The sequence below is a fragment of the Ictalurus furcatus genome, chromosome 29 (assembly GCF_023375685.1).
Source record: "Ictalurus furcatus strain D&B chromosome 29, Billie_1.0, whole genome shotgun sequence".
NCBI lineage: Eukaryota > Metazoa > Chordata > Actinopteri > Siluriformes > Ictaluridae > Ictalurus > Ictalurus furcatus.
The window spans coordinates 4,447,450-4,462,842 of record NC_071283.1 but is presented as its reverse complement, the minus strand read 5'-3'; the positions used below and the strand labels follow the sequence as shown (position 1 = coordinate 4,462,842).

At 44.6% G+C, this 15,393-nt stretch overlaps 1 protein-coding gene across 1 annotated transcript in view; it reads left to right on the top strand.

The window, feature by feature from the left end:
* ptprdb (protein tyrosine phosphatase receptor type Db) overlaps positions 1–15,393 on the top strand; it is a 47,623-nt gene that overhangs the window by 6,940 nt on the left and 25,290 nt on the right. The window contains exons 3-6 of the mRNA XM_053618785.1: positions 8,204–8,345; positions 8,986–9,171; positions 14,149–14,259; positions 14,930–15,199. Of these exons, the coding sequence (XP_053474760.1) occupies positions 8,204–8,345; positions 8,986–9,171; positions 14,149–14,259; positions 14,930–15,199 (709 nt within the window). The remainder of the gene's footprint in view (positions 1–8,203; positions 8,346–8,985; positions 9,172–14,148; positions 14,260–14,929; positions 15,200–15,393) is intronic.

Sequence of the window (15,393 nt, the reverse complement as noted above, 5' to 3'; positions counted from 1 at the left end):
CAACAGAGGCAAATTTTATAACTGTCATATCCATCCCACTCATCTTTCTGATCATCATTACATTTCTGTCGCTGTCACTACCAAACTGAGCACTTCCCGTCAACATCACTGGCACTTTAACAACAGGTTATTACAGGATCATCACTTTATTCACGCCTTTACACTTTTCTGGAAGTCTTGGAGAGAGAGAAAGGTTCAGTATGCATCAGTAAACCAGTGGTGGGACATCGGCAAAGTTCAGGTTCAGGTCTTCTGCCAACAATACACGGAAAATAGCACCAGAGAAATCAAGGAAAAGATCAACTTTCTTGAAAATTAAATACTGAAACTCAGCAGCTCAATAAGCGAAGAAGAAGAAACAGGAACAAAAGCAACGCTGGAGAAGAGCAAAATTCTTCTGAAAAACTTGTATGAAGAGAGAGACCAAGGTGCCATGGTGCGGGCTAAGTTTACACAATATAATAAAATGGACTCTTCTACATCTTTCTTCTTCACGCTGGAGAAAAAAACCAGAGAAAAGAAGTCCATCAGCCACCTGAAACTGCCCAACAGGCAGGAAACTACCGACAAAGATGACATCACTTCACAAGCGTTATCTTTTTACGAGAAACTGTACAACAGCCAGCCATGTGATCCTGAAGCAATTGAAGAACTCCTGAGTGGACTACCACAGCTGAGTGAGTCTGAGAGGAATGAACTCGAGGAATCGCTCTCGCTTGAAGAGCTCAGTACGGCTGCTCACCAGCTGTCAAACGGAAAGTCACCGGGGCTAGATGGATTGACCTCCGAATTTTATAAAACATTCTGGCCTTTGATTGGCCCAGACCTGCACTTTGTCATACTCAGATGTATGGAATCAAAAGTTTTACCCCTCAGCTGTAGGAGAGCGGTAATTACTCTGCTACCCAAAAAAGGGGACCTTGGCAGCTTAAAGAACTGGCGTCCTGTGTCTCTTCTTGGGACAGACTACAAAATCTTTTCGAAGGCATTAACAAATCGCCTTAAAAGATGTTTGGCCACAGTAGTACATGAAGACCAGTCGTACTGCATCCCAGAACGCTCAATCTTTAACAACCTTTTCCTGGTGCGAGACCTGTTACACCTCACAGAGCTACATAAGGCAGAGATGGGACTAGTGTCACTAGACCAAGAGAAGGCCTTTGACAGAGTAGATCATGGCTATCTCTTTAAGACCCTAACAGCTTTTGGCATTGGTGGACGCTTCATCTCATGGATTAGGCTGCTGTACACCGATGTGCACAGCATGCTGAAAATAAATGGAACACTAACGAGAACGTTTCCCGTGCACAGAGGTGTTCGACAAGGCTGTAGCCTGTCCGGTCTGCTGTACACTCTCTCCATCGAGCCCCTGCTAAGACCCCTGCGAGAAAACCTGCAAGGGTTTTCAGTGTTAAGCCCTGATCTATCTGATGTGACCATGATCAAACTCACAGCATACGCTGATGATGTGACGGTGGTAATCAGATCTGAGGATGACATTGGTCATATGGTTTCTAGCCTCGATGTCTTTCAGAGAGCATCATCTGCACGCGTAAACTGGAACAAAACTGATGCCTTGCTCCTAGGCCAATGGCAGGAGGAGAATATACCTCCCCTCCCACAGGACTGTTCATGGAGCAAGGAGGGAGTGAGAATACTTGGGATCTTCTTTGGCACAGATCGATATATGCAGAAGAACTGGGATGGATTGACCAGTAAGGTTACTGAAAAGCTAAATAGATGGAGATGGATTCAATCACAGCTGTCCTACAGGGGCAGAGTCCTAGTGATAAACAACTTGGCTGCCTCGATGCTATGGCACCGTCTGACAGTACTAGACCCACCTCAAGAACTCTTACACCAACTTCAGAAGTGCTTTGTGGACTTTGTCTGGAGCGGTCACCATTGGATACCATCCGGCGCACTGAGTTTACCGGTGTGTGAGGGGGGGAAAAGTCTGATCCATCTTCAGTCCAAGGTGAAGGCCCTGAGACTACAAACTGCTCAGAAACTGTTGTACTGTCCAAGTACTGTGCCATGGGTTAGTTTTGGGCTTGCAGTACTGAGGTTTGCGGGAAGAATGGGACTCGACAGACAGATGTTCTTAATGTCCAATAGTGGCACAAAGGCCGCTTCTGTCAGTCACCATTATGGAACAGTTTTTAAAATCTGGGCTCAGCTTAGAACGCAACGAAAAGATCATTACGGTCTGAACGAACCACTTTTTTATAACACCTGGTTCCCTGAACAAACTGAGTCCAGAAGCGAGATTACTGCCTTCATCTCAGCAGGAGTAGCCAAGGTGGGAGATCTTATTGACCAGGAAAAGCGAGAGTGGATACAAGTACACCAACTTTCCAAAGAGATTGGAGGCAGGTCAGAGAGGATTGTGGGGAAGGTGGTAAGGACTTTGAAGGCTTCGTTCCCCACACCCCTACTAACATTCATAAACAACTACATGACCGGAGATCCTGACCAAACGTCCTTTCCAGAGTTGTACATAACTCCCAGTGAAGCTCCAGACGACGATGGCACAGGCCAACTTCTCTCCTACACAAGACTTAGAAACGTCCCCTTTTCAACGATAACAAGAGACCAATTGTACACTTTCTGCATAAAAAACGAACTTTCAAGAGAGCTCAAAGGACGGACAGACACAAAGTGGAGAACACACCTATCCACTCCTCCGTCTCAGTCCCCTACGTGGAGGCTGCTCTACAAGAATCCCCTACCAAAGCGATCTGGAGACCTGCAGTGGCGAGTTCTTCACTCCGCGATGCCGACCAACACCTTCCTGTTCAAGTGTAACCTCACGGACTCTCCCCTCTGCAGGTTCTGTGGACTACCAGACACTGTATTCCACTGCTTCTGTGACTGCCACAGACTAGACCCTCTTTTCAATACACTGGACAGGATAATTAACAATCTTGGGTCATCTTTTTCTAAAGCAATGTTTATCTTGGGTTGTAAATATTCCCGTTCACGCAGAGAACGATGTACATTGATCAACTTTCTAGTTGGACAGGCAAAAGTAGCCATCTGGAAATCCTATAGACTGAAAGCGGAAGGAAGAGAAATCAACACCGTGAACTTATTTAAAGCTCTAATAGAGTCACGGATTAAACTTGAACATGAATTCCATATAAAGAATGACAATGTGGAAATGTTCAAAAAGACATGGTGCGCAAACATGGGTTTGTTTCCTATAACGGATGATGGGGAAACCGTTTTTCACTGGTGATTGTCTTTACTAATTTAACCATTCTTCACCTCCATGTTTAAATGCGTAGATCCTCTTTCCTTTTTTCCTTTTAAATGAGTGATACTTTCTGTTTCCCCTAAACAATTGGTAAATAAAGTGAGTTTAAAAGTCAAAAGTCTTTCTCTCTCTCTCTCCCTCTCCCTCCCTCTCTCTCTCTCTCTGTCCCTCTCTCTCTTTCTCTTTCTCTCTCTCTTTCCCTCTCTCCCTCTCCCTCCCTCTCTCTCTTTCTCTCTCTCCCTCTCCCTCCCTCTCTCTCTCTCTCTCTGTCCCTCTCTCTCTTTCTCTTTCTCTCTCTCTCCCTCCCTCTCTCTCTCTCTGTCCTTTTCTCCCTCTCTCTCTCTTTCTCTTTCTGTCCTTTTCTCTCTCTCTCTCTCTCTCTTTCTCTCTCTCACTGTCTCTCTCTGTCCTTCTCTCTCTCACTCTCTGTCCTTTTCTCTCTCTCTCCTTTTCTTTCTCTCTCTCCTTTGCTCTCTCTCTCTGTCCATTTCTCTCTCTCTCTGTCTCTCTCTCTTTCTTTCTGTCCTTCTCTCTCTGTCTCTGTCTCTCCTTTGTTCTCTCTCTCTCACGCTCTCTCTTTCACTTCAATTCAACAAGCTTTATTAGCATAACCATATATATGTACAGTCTTACCAAAGCATCAGAGGAATGTGGAATTGTTATGATCTTATTAATAATGTTATGTTTTAATAAACACTGTGTAAAAAAGAAAAATGTATACCATGTATAAAAAAACTAAACAAAAAAAACCCCACGGAAGACAAGCAGGAGTGTGTGTGTGTGTGGTGTGTGTGGGTCAGTCACTGTCCCTCAGGTTGTGGTAGATACGTACAGTCCTGCTCAAACGCAGCTCCACTTCATTTCTCCTAACAGGATGTGCAGTGTGTCGGTGTTGTGCAGGAGGAGAACTGAGTGTGGATTGAAATATGTTGAAATATATTTCACGCAAGTGTGTGAATTTGTTACTCAGTTAGAAAGTGCAGCTCTGTCTCCACTGGGTTACTGTTGCACTGTGTGCACATTCTGTGCTCTGTAGGGAGCCATGATTGTTTATAGCGGCCCGTCTCCATGGCCTGTGTGTGAGTGTGTGTGGGTGTGCGTGGGTGTGCGTGTGTGTGTGTGTGTGTGTGTGTGTGTACTTGTATATAAACTGGTTAAGGTATGCTGTGCACAATTCCAAAAAAACATGGATGAAGGTCCATCCACAGAGTAAATCCGTATTATGGAAAATGTTTTAAATAAAGTTTGGTTGTTGGAAGCTCGGTGATGGTGGCGTTGAAGTTGAGCGACCGTGGTGCAGTTCATTTATACAGTTATACAGCTTACGTGGCTCTGTCTGGGGTCTGGGTGGCTCTGTCTGGGGTCTTGGTGGCTTTGTCTGGGGTCTGGGTGGATCTGTCTGGGGTCTGGGTGGCTCTGTCTGGGGTCTGCGTGGATCTGTCTGGGGTCTTGGTTCTATCTGGGGTCTGAGTGGCTCTGTCTGGGGTCTGGGTGACTCTGTCTGGGGTCTGGGTGGCTCTGTCTGGAGTCTTGGTGGCTTTGTTTGGGGTCTGGGTGGCTCTGTCTTGGGTCTTGGCTCTGTCTGGGGTCTGGGTGGCTCTGTCTGGGGTCTGGGTGGATCTTTCTGGGGTCTTGGTTCTGTCTGGGGTCTGGGTGGATCTGTCTGGGGTCTTCGTGGCTCTGTCTTGGGTCTTGGCTCTGTCTGGGGTCTGGGTGGGTCTGTCTGGGGTCTGGGTGGCTCTGTCTGGGGTCTTGGTGGATCTTTCTTTGGTCTGGGTGGCTCTGTCTGGGTGTATCTGTCTGGGGTCTTGGTGGATCTTTCTTTGGTCTGAGTGGCTCTGTCTGGGGTCTGGGTGGCTCTGTCTGGGGTCTGGGTGGATCTTTCTGGGGTCTTGGTGGCTCTGTCTGGGGTCTTGGTGGCTTTGTCTAGGGTCTGGGTGGCTCTCTCTGGGGTCTTGGCTCTGTCTGGGGTCTGGGTGGCTCTCTCTGGGGTCTGGGGTCTGGGTGGATCTTTCTGGGGTCTTGGTGGGTCTGTCTGGGGTCTGCGTGGATCTGTCTGGGGTCTTGGTTCTGTCTGGGGTCTTGGTGGCTTTGTCTGGGGTCTGGGTGGATCTGTCTGGGGTCTTGGCTCTGTCTGGGGTCTGGGTGGATCTGTCTGGGGTCTGGGTGGCTCTGTCTGGGGTCTGGGTGGCTCTGTCTAGGGTCTGCGTGGATCTGTTTGGGGTCTTGGTTCTGTTTGGGGTCTGAGTGGCTCTGTCTGGGGTCTGGGTGGCTTCCATCTGGGGTCTGGGTGGCTCTGTCTGGGGTCTGGGTGGATCTTTCTGGGGTCTTTATGGCTCTGTCTGGGGTCTTGGTGGCTCTGTCTGGGGTCTGGGTGGATCTTTCTTTGGTCTGGGTGGCTCTGTCTGCGTGGCTCTGTCTGGGGTCTGGGTGGATCTGTCTGGGGTCTTGGTGGCTCTGTCTGGGGTCTGGGTGGCTCTTTCTGGGGTATAGGTGGCTCTGTCTGGGGTATAGGTGGCTCCGTCGGGGTGGCTCTGTATGGGGTCTGGGTGGCTCTTTCTGGGGTATAGGTGGCTCTTTATGGGGTCTCGGTGTCTCTGTCTGGGGCCTTGGTGGCTCTTTCTGTGGGTTTTGTGACTGGGGCTGGGGGTTTGATGGTACTAGATGGGGGCTTGGTAGCTGATTGTGAGGTGGCCTACTCTCTGCTGTTTTGGGTGACTGCTCACTGGCTTTGAGTCTCTGCAGCTGCTCTCTCAGGCTGTTTATTGTCTGTCTCTAAGGTAGAGCTCTTTTTTTACTACATTAAGATCAGTCCTCAGATTAGATTGTCTCTGTGTTGTTGGGAACTTTTGAAATTCTACTCTCCGCTCCAGCAGTGAGGTGTTGAACTCCGTTTTTAGAAGGCTCAGCTGATCTTTTAGATGCTGGTAAGGTTCTGTAGGAAGAAGATTGGAGAGTACCATCTCTTCGAGCTCTATCAGCTCAGCTTCTTGAAGATAAGGCTCTATCTGATTTGAGACACTGTCCTCTCCAGCTGCGTGTCCTGTGCTGCACTATAGTGTGGTGAGAGCTCCTCCCCCCCTCTTGTCTCTTTGACAGGTTCAGGTCTCCTTCTCCCCATGTCTGTCCCTCAGGGTTTTCATGGTCTTAAAGTCATCTTGGACAGAGCTGAGACTGGCTTCACTGCCTGGAACATGATTGTCCCGTTGTGGTAGATATTCACAATCAGAAAAGTGCTGTGACTGTAGTGGGTACGGAGAGCTCTGTGCCACGCCTCAGTGTGGTCTGTGTGTAACAGGAGATCTGAGATGGTGGTTTTGGTTCCTGTTTGACTGAAACCTGCTCTCTGGGTTTTCTTTCAGTAGTTTGTGTTTGTTGGCTTTCTTAGCCTGAGCATTCTTCAGTTCTTTTGGATAGGATATGACAAGGGGGCGGAGTTTTCTCGCTCATTGCATCAGCCATGGCTTGCGTTTTGTTGCTAGGATGTTAGCGGAGAAGCTAAATTTGATTATTTAGATAGTTCTGTGGCTGTTTTGTTTAGTTGGCGGTTCTTACCTCATTGTTTACTGCAGGTGATTTAAGCAGAAATGATCCTCGAAGTCATGAAACATTTGTTGTTATTTTTTTATCAGTTTTATTCCTCTTCTTAGCTTAGCCGCTCCTGCTCTGTTAGCCCATGATTAGGTCTGAAAGAGTTTACACTCTTCTTCTTGAAATTGAAGTTATTGTTGTCCAGATAAGTAATCCCTTGTTTATCTTCTTGTAGTTTTACTGTACTTTAACTGTTTTATTTTAGTTTATCTCATTTTAAAACTATTCTATGTGTAAAAATGTTAGGAGCGCCAATAAAACATGGTCTCTCACTAATCGGTCCTCTCTTTGTCTCTGTCTCTCTCGCTCTCTGTCCTTTTCTCTCTCTCTGTCCTCTCTCTCTGTCCTTTTCTCTCTCTCTCTCTCTGTCCTTTTCTCTGTTTCTCTGTCCTCTCTCTCTCTCTCTGTCCTTTTCTCTGTTTCTCTGTCCTCTTCTCTCTCTCTGTCCTTTTCTCTGTCCTTTTCTCTCTCTGTCCTTTTCTCTGTCCTTTTCTCTGTCTGTCTGTCCTTTTCTCTGTTTCTCTGTCCTCTTCTCTCTCTCTGTCCTTTTCTCTGTCCTCTCTCTCTCTCTCTGTCCTTTTCTCTGTTTCTCTGTCCTCTTCTCTCTCTCTGTCCTTTTCTCTGTCCTTTTCTCTCTCTGTCCTTTTCTCTGTCCTTTTCTCTGTCTGTCTGTCCTTTTCTCTGTTTCTCTGTCCTCTTCTCTCTCTCTGTCCTCTCTCTGTCCTTTTCTCTGTCCTTTTCTCTCTCTGTCCTTTTCTCTGTCTCTCTGTCCTTTTCTCTCTCTGTCCTCTCTCTCTGTCCTTTTCTCTGTCTCTCTGTCCTTTTCTCTCTCTGTCCTCTCTCTCTGTCCTTTTCTCTGTCTCTCTGTCCTTTTCTCTCTCTGTCCTTTTCTCTCTCTCTGTCCTATCTCTCTGTCCTTTTCTCTCTCTGTCTTTTCTCTGTCTCTCTGTCCTTTTCTCTCTGTCCCCTCTCTGTTCTTTTCTCTCTCTCTGTGCTTTTCTCTTGGTCTCTCGGTCCTCTCTATCTGTCTCTCGCTGTCCTTTTCTCTTGCTCTCTTTCTGTCCTCTCTGTCTCTCTGTCCTTTTCTCTCACTCTGTCTCTCTGTTTCTCTTTCTCTCTGTCCTCTTTCTGTCTCTCTCTCTCCTTTTCTCTCTCACTCCTTTTCTCTCTCTCTCTCTGTCTGTCATTCTCTCTCTCCTTTTCTCTCTCTCACTCCTTTTCTCTCTATCTCTCCTTTTCTCTCTATCTCTCCTTTTCTCTCTCTCTGTCCTTTTCTCTCTCTCTCTCTTGCTCTCTCTCTCTCTCTCTCTCTCTCTCTCTCTCTCTCTCTCTCTTTACCTTCGGTCTGTATAGGTGATTGAGTTTGAGGACGGCTCCGGTTCAGTCTTACGCGTGCAGCCGCTGCGGACCCCACGTGATGAGGCTATATACGAGTGCGTGGCGTCTAACGAGGCCGGAGAGATCAGCGCCTCCACTAGCCTCCTGGTGCTGCGCGGTGAGCTCACGTGTTCATTCATATAAAGAAGAGACTTATATCACCGACCATCATTCAGCCGACTCGGCTCGGCTACCCCGGACGAGTTCATAAATCTGTATGGGGGAGGTGCGTTTCCCCGAAAGTTCAACGCACTTCTGTTTGTACAGTGGTTTGTAGAACAGACATTTCAGCCAAGCAACTTCCTACATCATTTCCCCTTGTTCGAGGGGTTCAGACGTCGTCCTACCTCTGTACCATTCTACAGCGATCTAAGCGATCACGTGGATCTCGACGTGGAAATCTTACAACGTGTGGTTTATAGCAAACCCACAAAACGCTGCTTGTTTATTTCCTTCAATCGACCAGAAGCTACATTTATACAAACGGCGTCAAGGGGCAGATACACAGTCCAACAATAAATCAGAAAGAATCCCAAACACTAACCGATAAATAATACACATTTAAACACAATTCATTAAACCTCACTGCTGAATTGTTTCATTCTGTATAAATGTGATGCTCGGGTGGGGGAGAGGGAGGGGGGACTGTTAGCTGACACTAAAGCTTTTCATTGGCGTTCTGATATAAAATTTCAGCTCCCAACAGCATTAAGAGTGTTTTGTGTGTGTGTGTGTGTGTGTGTGTGTGTGTGTTACAGAGGACCTGCTTCCTCCCGGCTTCCCGTCCATAGATATGGGTCCTCAGCTCAAGGTGGTGGAACGCTCTCGCACAGCCACCATGCTGTGTGCAGCCAGCGGCACTCCTGACCCAGAGATCACCTGGTTTAAGGACTTCCTTCCCATCGACACACACACTCACGGACGCATCAAACAGCTGCGCTCAGGTACGGAGTTAGCCGGATTTAATCTCAGCTCTTCCTTAGGCTTTTTGATGAAGAGTCAGGGACCAAGCGTACGGTTATAATAATCAGTCCTCACAAACGCACGCCTGAATACGTCTGTTCTTTATACGATCACGTGTCGGTTTTTAATCTTTTTGTCCTTCTAGGTTGATCATGAGTAGTTGAGCAAAAGGAGAGCGTGTGTAGAGGTTCAAAAGAGAGGATTTCAAAAAACGATATTAAATTTCATTTCCAGCATAGCTGCGTCTGTGGTCTTCTGTGTGTGATAAGAATTGAGATGAATCGTGCTTGAATAACACACACGATATTATTTATGATACTTATTATTTATGATTTCTTACAAGAATCTTATCTGTTTATCTTAGAAAGATTTGAATGCTTTGTCAAGAATAAGAAATTCGCACACGTTAACACGCGATGCACGACTTATAACGAAGTCACGTCAAGACAAATGTGACTTTTAAATACAAGTGAAAGTTACCTTTAAAGCCAGGGAACGCATCCAGACAATCCAGAAGGCATTTAAGAGAAACCGTAGATACCCGAGTGATATTTCAGACACTAAAGTGGTAAATTTGTTCAATTAATTTTACTCTTTGCCTTACCACCGTATCCCTTAATGCATGTCATGTTTCACGTGTTTCCTTTTCATGACCCAGCTGAAAACCGAGCATAGAAAGTGTGGGGAAAATCTTGAATTGTTTTCGCAAAGGAAAAGTGAAAGAATGATGACAAAGCACGATTAAACACGCGCGTGTGAAAGAGACTAACAGAATATTAGTCTCAGCTTTTTATAGAAGGTCAGGAACGTTTAAGAATATAAGCGTGAACATACTAGTAATATAAACCGGTGTAGCTAAATATTTTCACGTAGCGCTCCTCTCTGTAGTGTCCGTCGACTTGAGAACAACGCCAGCTGCTTATATCCTGACTATGACTACGTTTACATGGACAGCAGCAATCTAATTATTGACCTTACTCTGAGTAAGATAATATTGTGATTAAGGTGTTTACATGAGTCGCTTTTAGAATACTCCCGTCATGTTCCCGTCTTACATGTTATAGAACATAATTAGATTAACGGCACACGTCATTGCGTCACCGCATCACGCCGTCCGACGTCCCTCCAGAATTTCACGTATCAACATACAGTTCGTCTTCGTTATGGTACCGTATACAGTTTTGGGTGTTTTTATTTAATTTTTTAGCTTCAAGTGCGATTAATTATTTGTCATGCCGTACGTGCAAATAGACAACTGCTTGAAGCCGTGGGCTGCGTCCCAAACCGCGTACTTACCGTCTATTTAGTAGCCGAGATACATGTATTCTTGCCTATAGTAGGCAAGTATGCGGTTTGGGACGCAGCCGAACTCTCTTGTTCGCCGTAAAATGTTGAGCACTGCCGTGTGTGATCGTGTCCTGTCGCAAAATGCGGTGAAAACTCTCACACGACGTTAATAGTGTGATTAAGGTGTTTACATGTCTGTAATACACGTCCATAATGCGACTAAAACAGGAATACTCCACCTGTCTTAATTCGATTTGTGTTTACTTCGAGTATGACCTTAATCAGATTAAGGTAATTAAAAATAGCTGTTTACACGGTAGTTTCTTAATCAAAGTATTGTATTAATCGGGTTAATAGTGGATTATTGTTGTCCATGTAAACACACTGAGTGTCTGTGGTTTTCCACCAAAAAAAAAAAAACTATAATAGACTTTATACCACAACGCTGCTGAATTCTCAGTTCTGATTGGTCAGAAAGTTTGATTCATTTTCTATAACAGCAGCTCTAACAGTAGATTAGAGTGCAAGGCAGATCACACGTTTACATGTATGTTAATGTGTTTGTATACGTATGTTATCGTTTGTATAGTAACAACAACAATAATAATACTCCGCTGCTATAGGAAAATAATCAACTTTTGATGCGGAACGGCATGAGGCGTTTACAGCCTCACGCAGACGTTATACAGCGCACAATATTAGAGGTCGAGCGATACCGATAACGGAGTCGGGCAGTACCGGCCTGCCGATAACCGATTAATCAACCGAAAAATTTTAAAACTGATACTGAATGTAAACATAACACTTAAAGTAAAATATTGATGAACTGTATTACCAAAATAAACCGTACTGACTGTACTTTTTAAAATGAAATAAATATTAATATATATTAACTATTAATAAATATTAAAGGAAATACAAGATCCAAAATGGATTAAAACACTTCAAATATCACAACAAAATTAGTCAGTGATAGTTTTTATTTCACCTCTAGAGGCCGCTCTCGTACCGTATGCTAACGACAGAAGACGCTCCTCAGCCGCTCCGCAACAGACGCAAGCAGGGAAATCTATCGGTGTGGATTTTTACCGATAAACGATAGTCCCAGCAAACCGATCAATCGCTCGACCTCTAAAACATTTTATTACATTTATTTTTTTTTCAATCCGAATCCACAGTAACACGGCTAAATTTGAAAACGCATCCTTTCTTATCTTTTCCTTTCCGTGCACGCTAAAGCGTTTTCAACCTCTAAAAAAAAAAACAGCATCTTGGATCAATCCGGACATCATCAGAACTTCCTGCAGCACTGTTTTCTTTATTCTGAATTTTTTTAATCTGTTGACGTAGAAGTGTAAAAGCGAGACAAGAACGCGTGTTTTTGTATGAACAAAATGACGCAAAGGCCACTGTTTTTCGTAGACAGGAAACCGTTTTGGGGAAATGCGTAAACGTTTTCAAACTGACTCGTGTTAATGAGGACGAGTCGAAAAAGAAAGAAAGAGAAATAATCCCATCTTTAATACGTACGTGTCTGTTATATGTATGAGCTCTGAATGAACATTTTTGTTGTTTATGTTCTGGTCTTATTTTTTCATATACACACACACACAGTCTCATACACACTGTTGTATCCTGTAAACGTTTCGTTAAAGTGATGCATGTGCTGTCTCTCTCTCTATGTTTTGATCGACAGAGTCCTTTGGTAAGTCAGTTACTTTAAGGCACAACATACACATTGCTAAGATAACGCACTCTCCTAGTATAGTTTCAGTAAACTGCATGATACGTAATGTTTCACCTAACAGTATGATTAGCCTGACCCTACACAGACATACAAAACACACACACACACACACACACACACACACACACCTGTTCTGGACACACACATAAAGCTACGCCCTATGCACTTTTAATAAACACTCCCATCACATAGAGGTAGTCATTTTCACCCGAGTGCTACCCCCTCACATGTGCTACTTAACTTGTGTCACTCGCACTTTCCCTAACTGTCTCACTCAGAGGCTCACTCTCTCACCCCTTACCATCAGAGTACCTACATCTATCCCCTCTCTCTCTCTCTCTCGCTCTCTCGCTCTCTCTCTCCTGTCCCTGTCTAGCTTGCCAACGTTTTTATTGCTCTTCTTTTTTCTCGCTGAATGTTCCAGTGGATTCTCCCTCGAACCTCGAGGCTTCCTCGTTTCAGCCCCTCTCCTCCGTGGGTGTGAATCTGCCTGTCTTGAGTGTTAAGCCCTGTATATTATTGCGGAAAAATTTCCCAGGAAGGGAATTGCTTCTTGCTTCCTCCCCTCCACCCCCCGCCCCCTCCCCCCGCCTTTATTATGTTCTGTCATGCAGATATGCAAACTCATATAGAAGTGGAGGGATTATGTTAACAGTGACCCATTTAGCACTTAAGACAAGACGAATTACATGCCCTTTCTCCTTCTCTCTCTCTCCCTCTCTCTCCCTCTCTCTCTCTCTCTCTCTCTCTCGCTCTCGCTGCACTAACTCTCTTCTTTAATCTCTCATCTGCGTTCATTCTCACCCATCCAGGGGGTACACCAATCAGAGGTAAGAGTCTAAATCTAACCACCCCATTCACCAACCTGTTCCTATTTACTCCTCCTTTCTCCCTCTCTTCTCTTCTCTCTCCCTCTCTTTCTCTCTCTGGCTCTCATCATTGTCTGACCATCACATTCTAGTTTTCATTGCGTAACCCTGTCGATTTTAGGGGTCGTATTAGTCGTACCACACTGTGTTCTGACCGTATTATCATGATACTTCCCTGAAGTCGAACATGCGACTAATTCTTTATTGTGAACATTTATTCATTCGGTAGACGGTGAACTCCTGTATATAGATAGCGATGTGCAGCAGTAAATGAAAGGAGAACATGTCCGTATATGAAGATTAACGAGTGAATAATCCATGAACCTCTTGACTGTATCTTGACTGTTTTGTATTTTTTTTCTTGATATCTGGAATTTTTTATTTTTTTTTTACACTCTCCTGATCCCTTTGTGGATGCATTCCTCATCTCTAATGAAGCCTCATTTCATCTTTCAGCAATTTTCCTCTCGGACACCTTCCACAAACGTCATCCTTCTAATCGAACATCTTTTTAGAATTTTTTTTTTTTTTTTTTTTTTACACTCAGAGCTGCACATATTTGGCTGTGGTACTTAATGCAAGTTTTTTTTTTCTTCTTTCCCTTTAACGTCTTTGTTAACTTCTTCTTTGTGGCCTTCTTTGTGCATCTACTAATGAAAAGAACTGAATGAATTTGAAATCCTTTATATTTTTACTATTTCACTTTTTTAATTCCAAACAGAACTTCACTTTTTTTCTTTCTTTCTTTCTTTTTTTTTTTTTTTTTTTTGCAAAGCAGCATTTTATTACTGTTAATGGTGAACATCTGTCAATTGTTACACTGTTGTTCGTTATTAAATCACACGTGCACACACGCACTTGTGCTAGTTTGAGTATGTGAGGAACATCGCACACACGCACGCACGCACGCACGCTAGGCAATAGACCAGATTTGATGAACGAAAATGAGACCTTTGAATGTGTATCTTGAAAGAAAAACAAAATCCTCCTATCCTATGTATGTGCGTGTTTGTGTGTTTGCATGTGTGTGCGTGTGTGTGTGTGTGTGTGTTCAGGTGCATTGCAGATTGACCGGAGCGAAGAAACCGATCAAGGGAAATACGAGTGCGTGGCTACAAACGGCGCCGGGACGCGTTACTCAACACCCGCTAACCTCTACGTCAGAGGTGGGTTCTGTAACACTTTCTAGAACATCAGTATGTGAACGTTCGGACCGATCCAGCTTTCTCCCGCTGCAACTGAATGGATTTCGACGGATAAACTGGTGGAAATGGTGTAATTAGGAAAAGTGCACTGTGTGTGTTTAAATGCCTTTCAGTGCTCTTGCTATCTCTGTAGTTGCTCACCACCTGGAGCTAGTACTTTCTATTCTGAGATGAGTTTTTTTTTCTTCTTCTTCTTCCCTATGCTGTTATTATTTCTCTCTCCGGCCTTTCTTCCACTTCTCTTCCTCTCTTCAGAGATGAGAGACGGTAAGTCCTGTGCACACATTTAATCCTAATCCTGTATACGCGAGCGTAATCTCTCTTTAAATCTAGAATTTACTACTGCTTATGTCTAAGCCCATTAACCATGCATGACAGGCTTTTAATTACATGAAGTACAACCATTTTGTACATGCAGTGGGTCAAAGTCGTCTACACCTGTTTTTATTTTGCACGCGTATTTTATTATCCGACTGTTTAAATGTTCGGCTCATTATTTAAGTTGGATTCAATGTAATATTATAAAGGTGCACTTTTGAGAACCACTGCTCTACGTAAAACTGTAATTCTAGTCAGTACGATGACGAGCCCTTCTGTAGTACGGCTAACTGATCTGCGATCACTCTGCCAGTGCGCCGGATCTCTCCACGCTTCTCTGTGCCACCCATGGATTACGAGGTCATGCCCGGAGGAGGGGTGAACATCACATGCCAGGCGATAGGCGTTCCCATGCCGTACGTCAAGTGGATGCTCGGAACGGAGGACCTGACCCCGGAGGACGACATGCCCATCGGAAAGAACGTGCTAGAACTCACAGACGTGCGCCAGTCAGCCAATTACACCTGCGTGGCCATGTCGACTCTCGGCGTCATCGAAACAGTTGCACAGATCACAGTCAAAGGCGAGCTTATCATTCAGACTGACACAGAATGTATCGACAAAATATATAGACAAAATAAAATGTCTGAATATGTGCGAGAATAGTGTTTTAGGATTGCTGTCGTTGATAAAATCATGAACTGGTGGCTATGGTTATGTACTTACCCCAATAAATGTACATTTTTCACACCATTATGTGCATCGTAAAATGGCAGT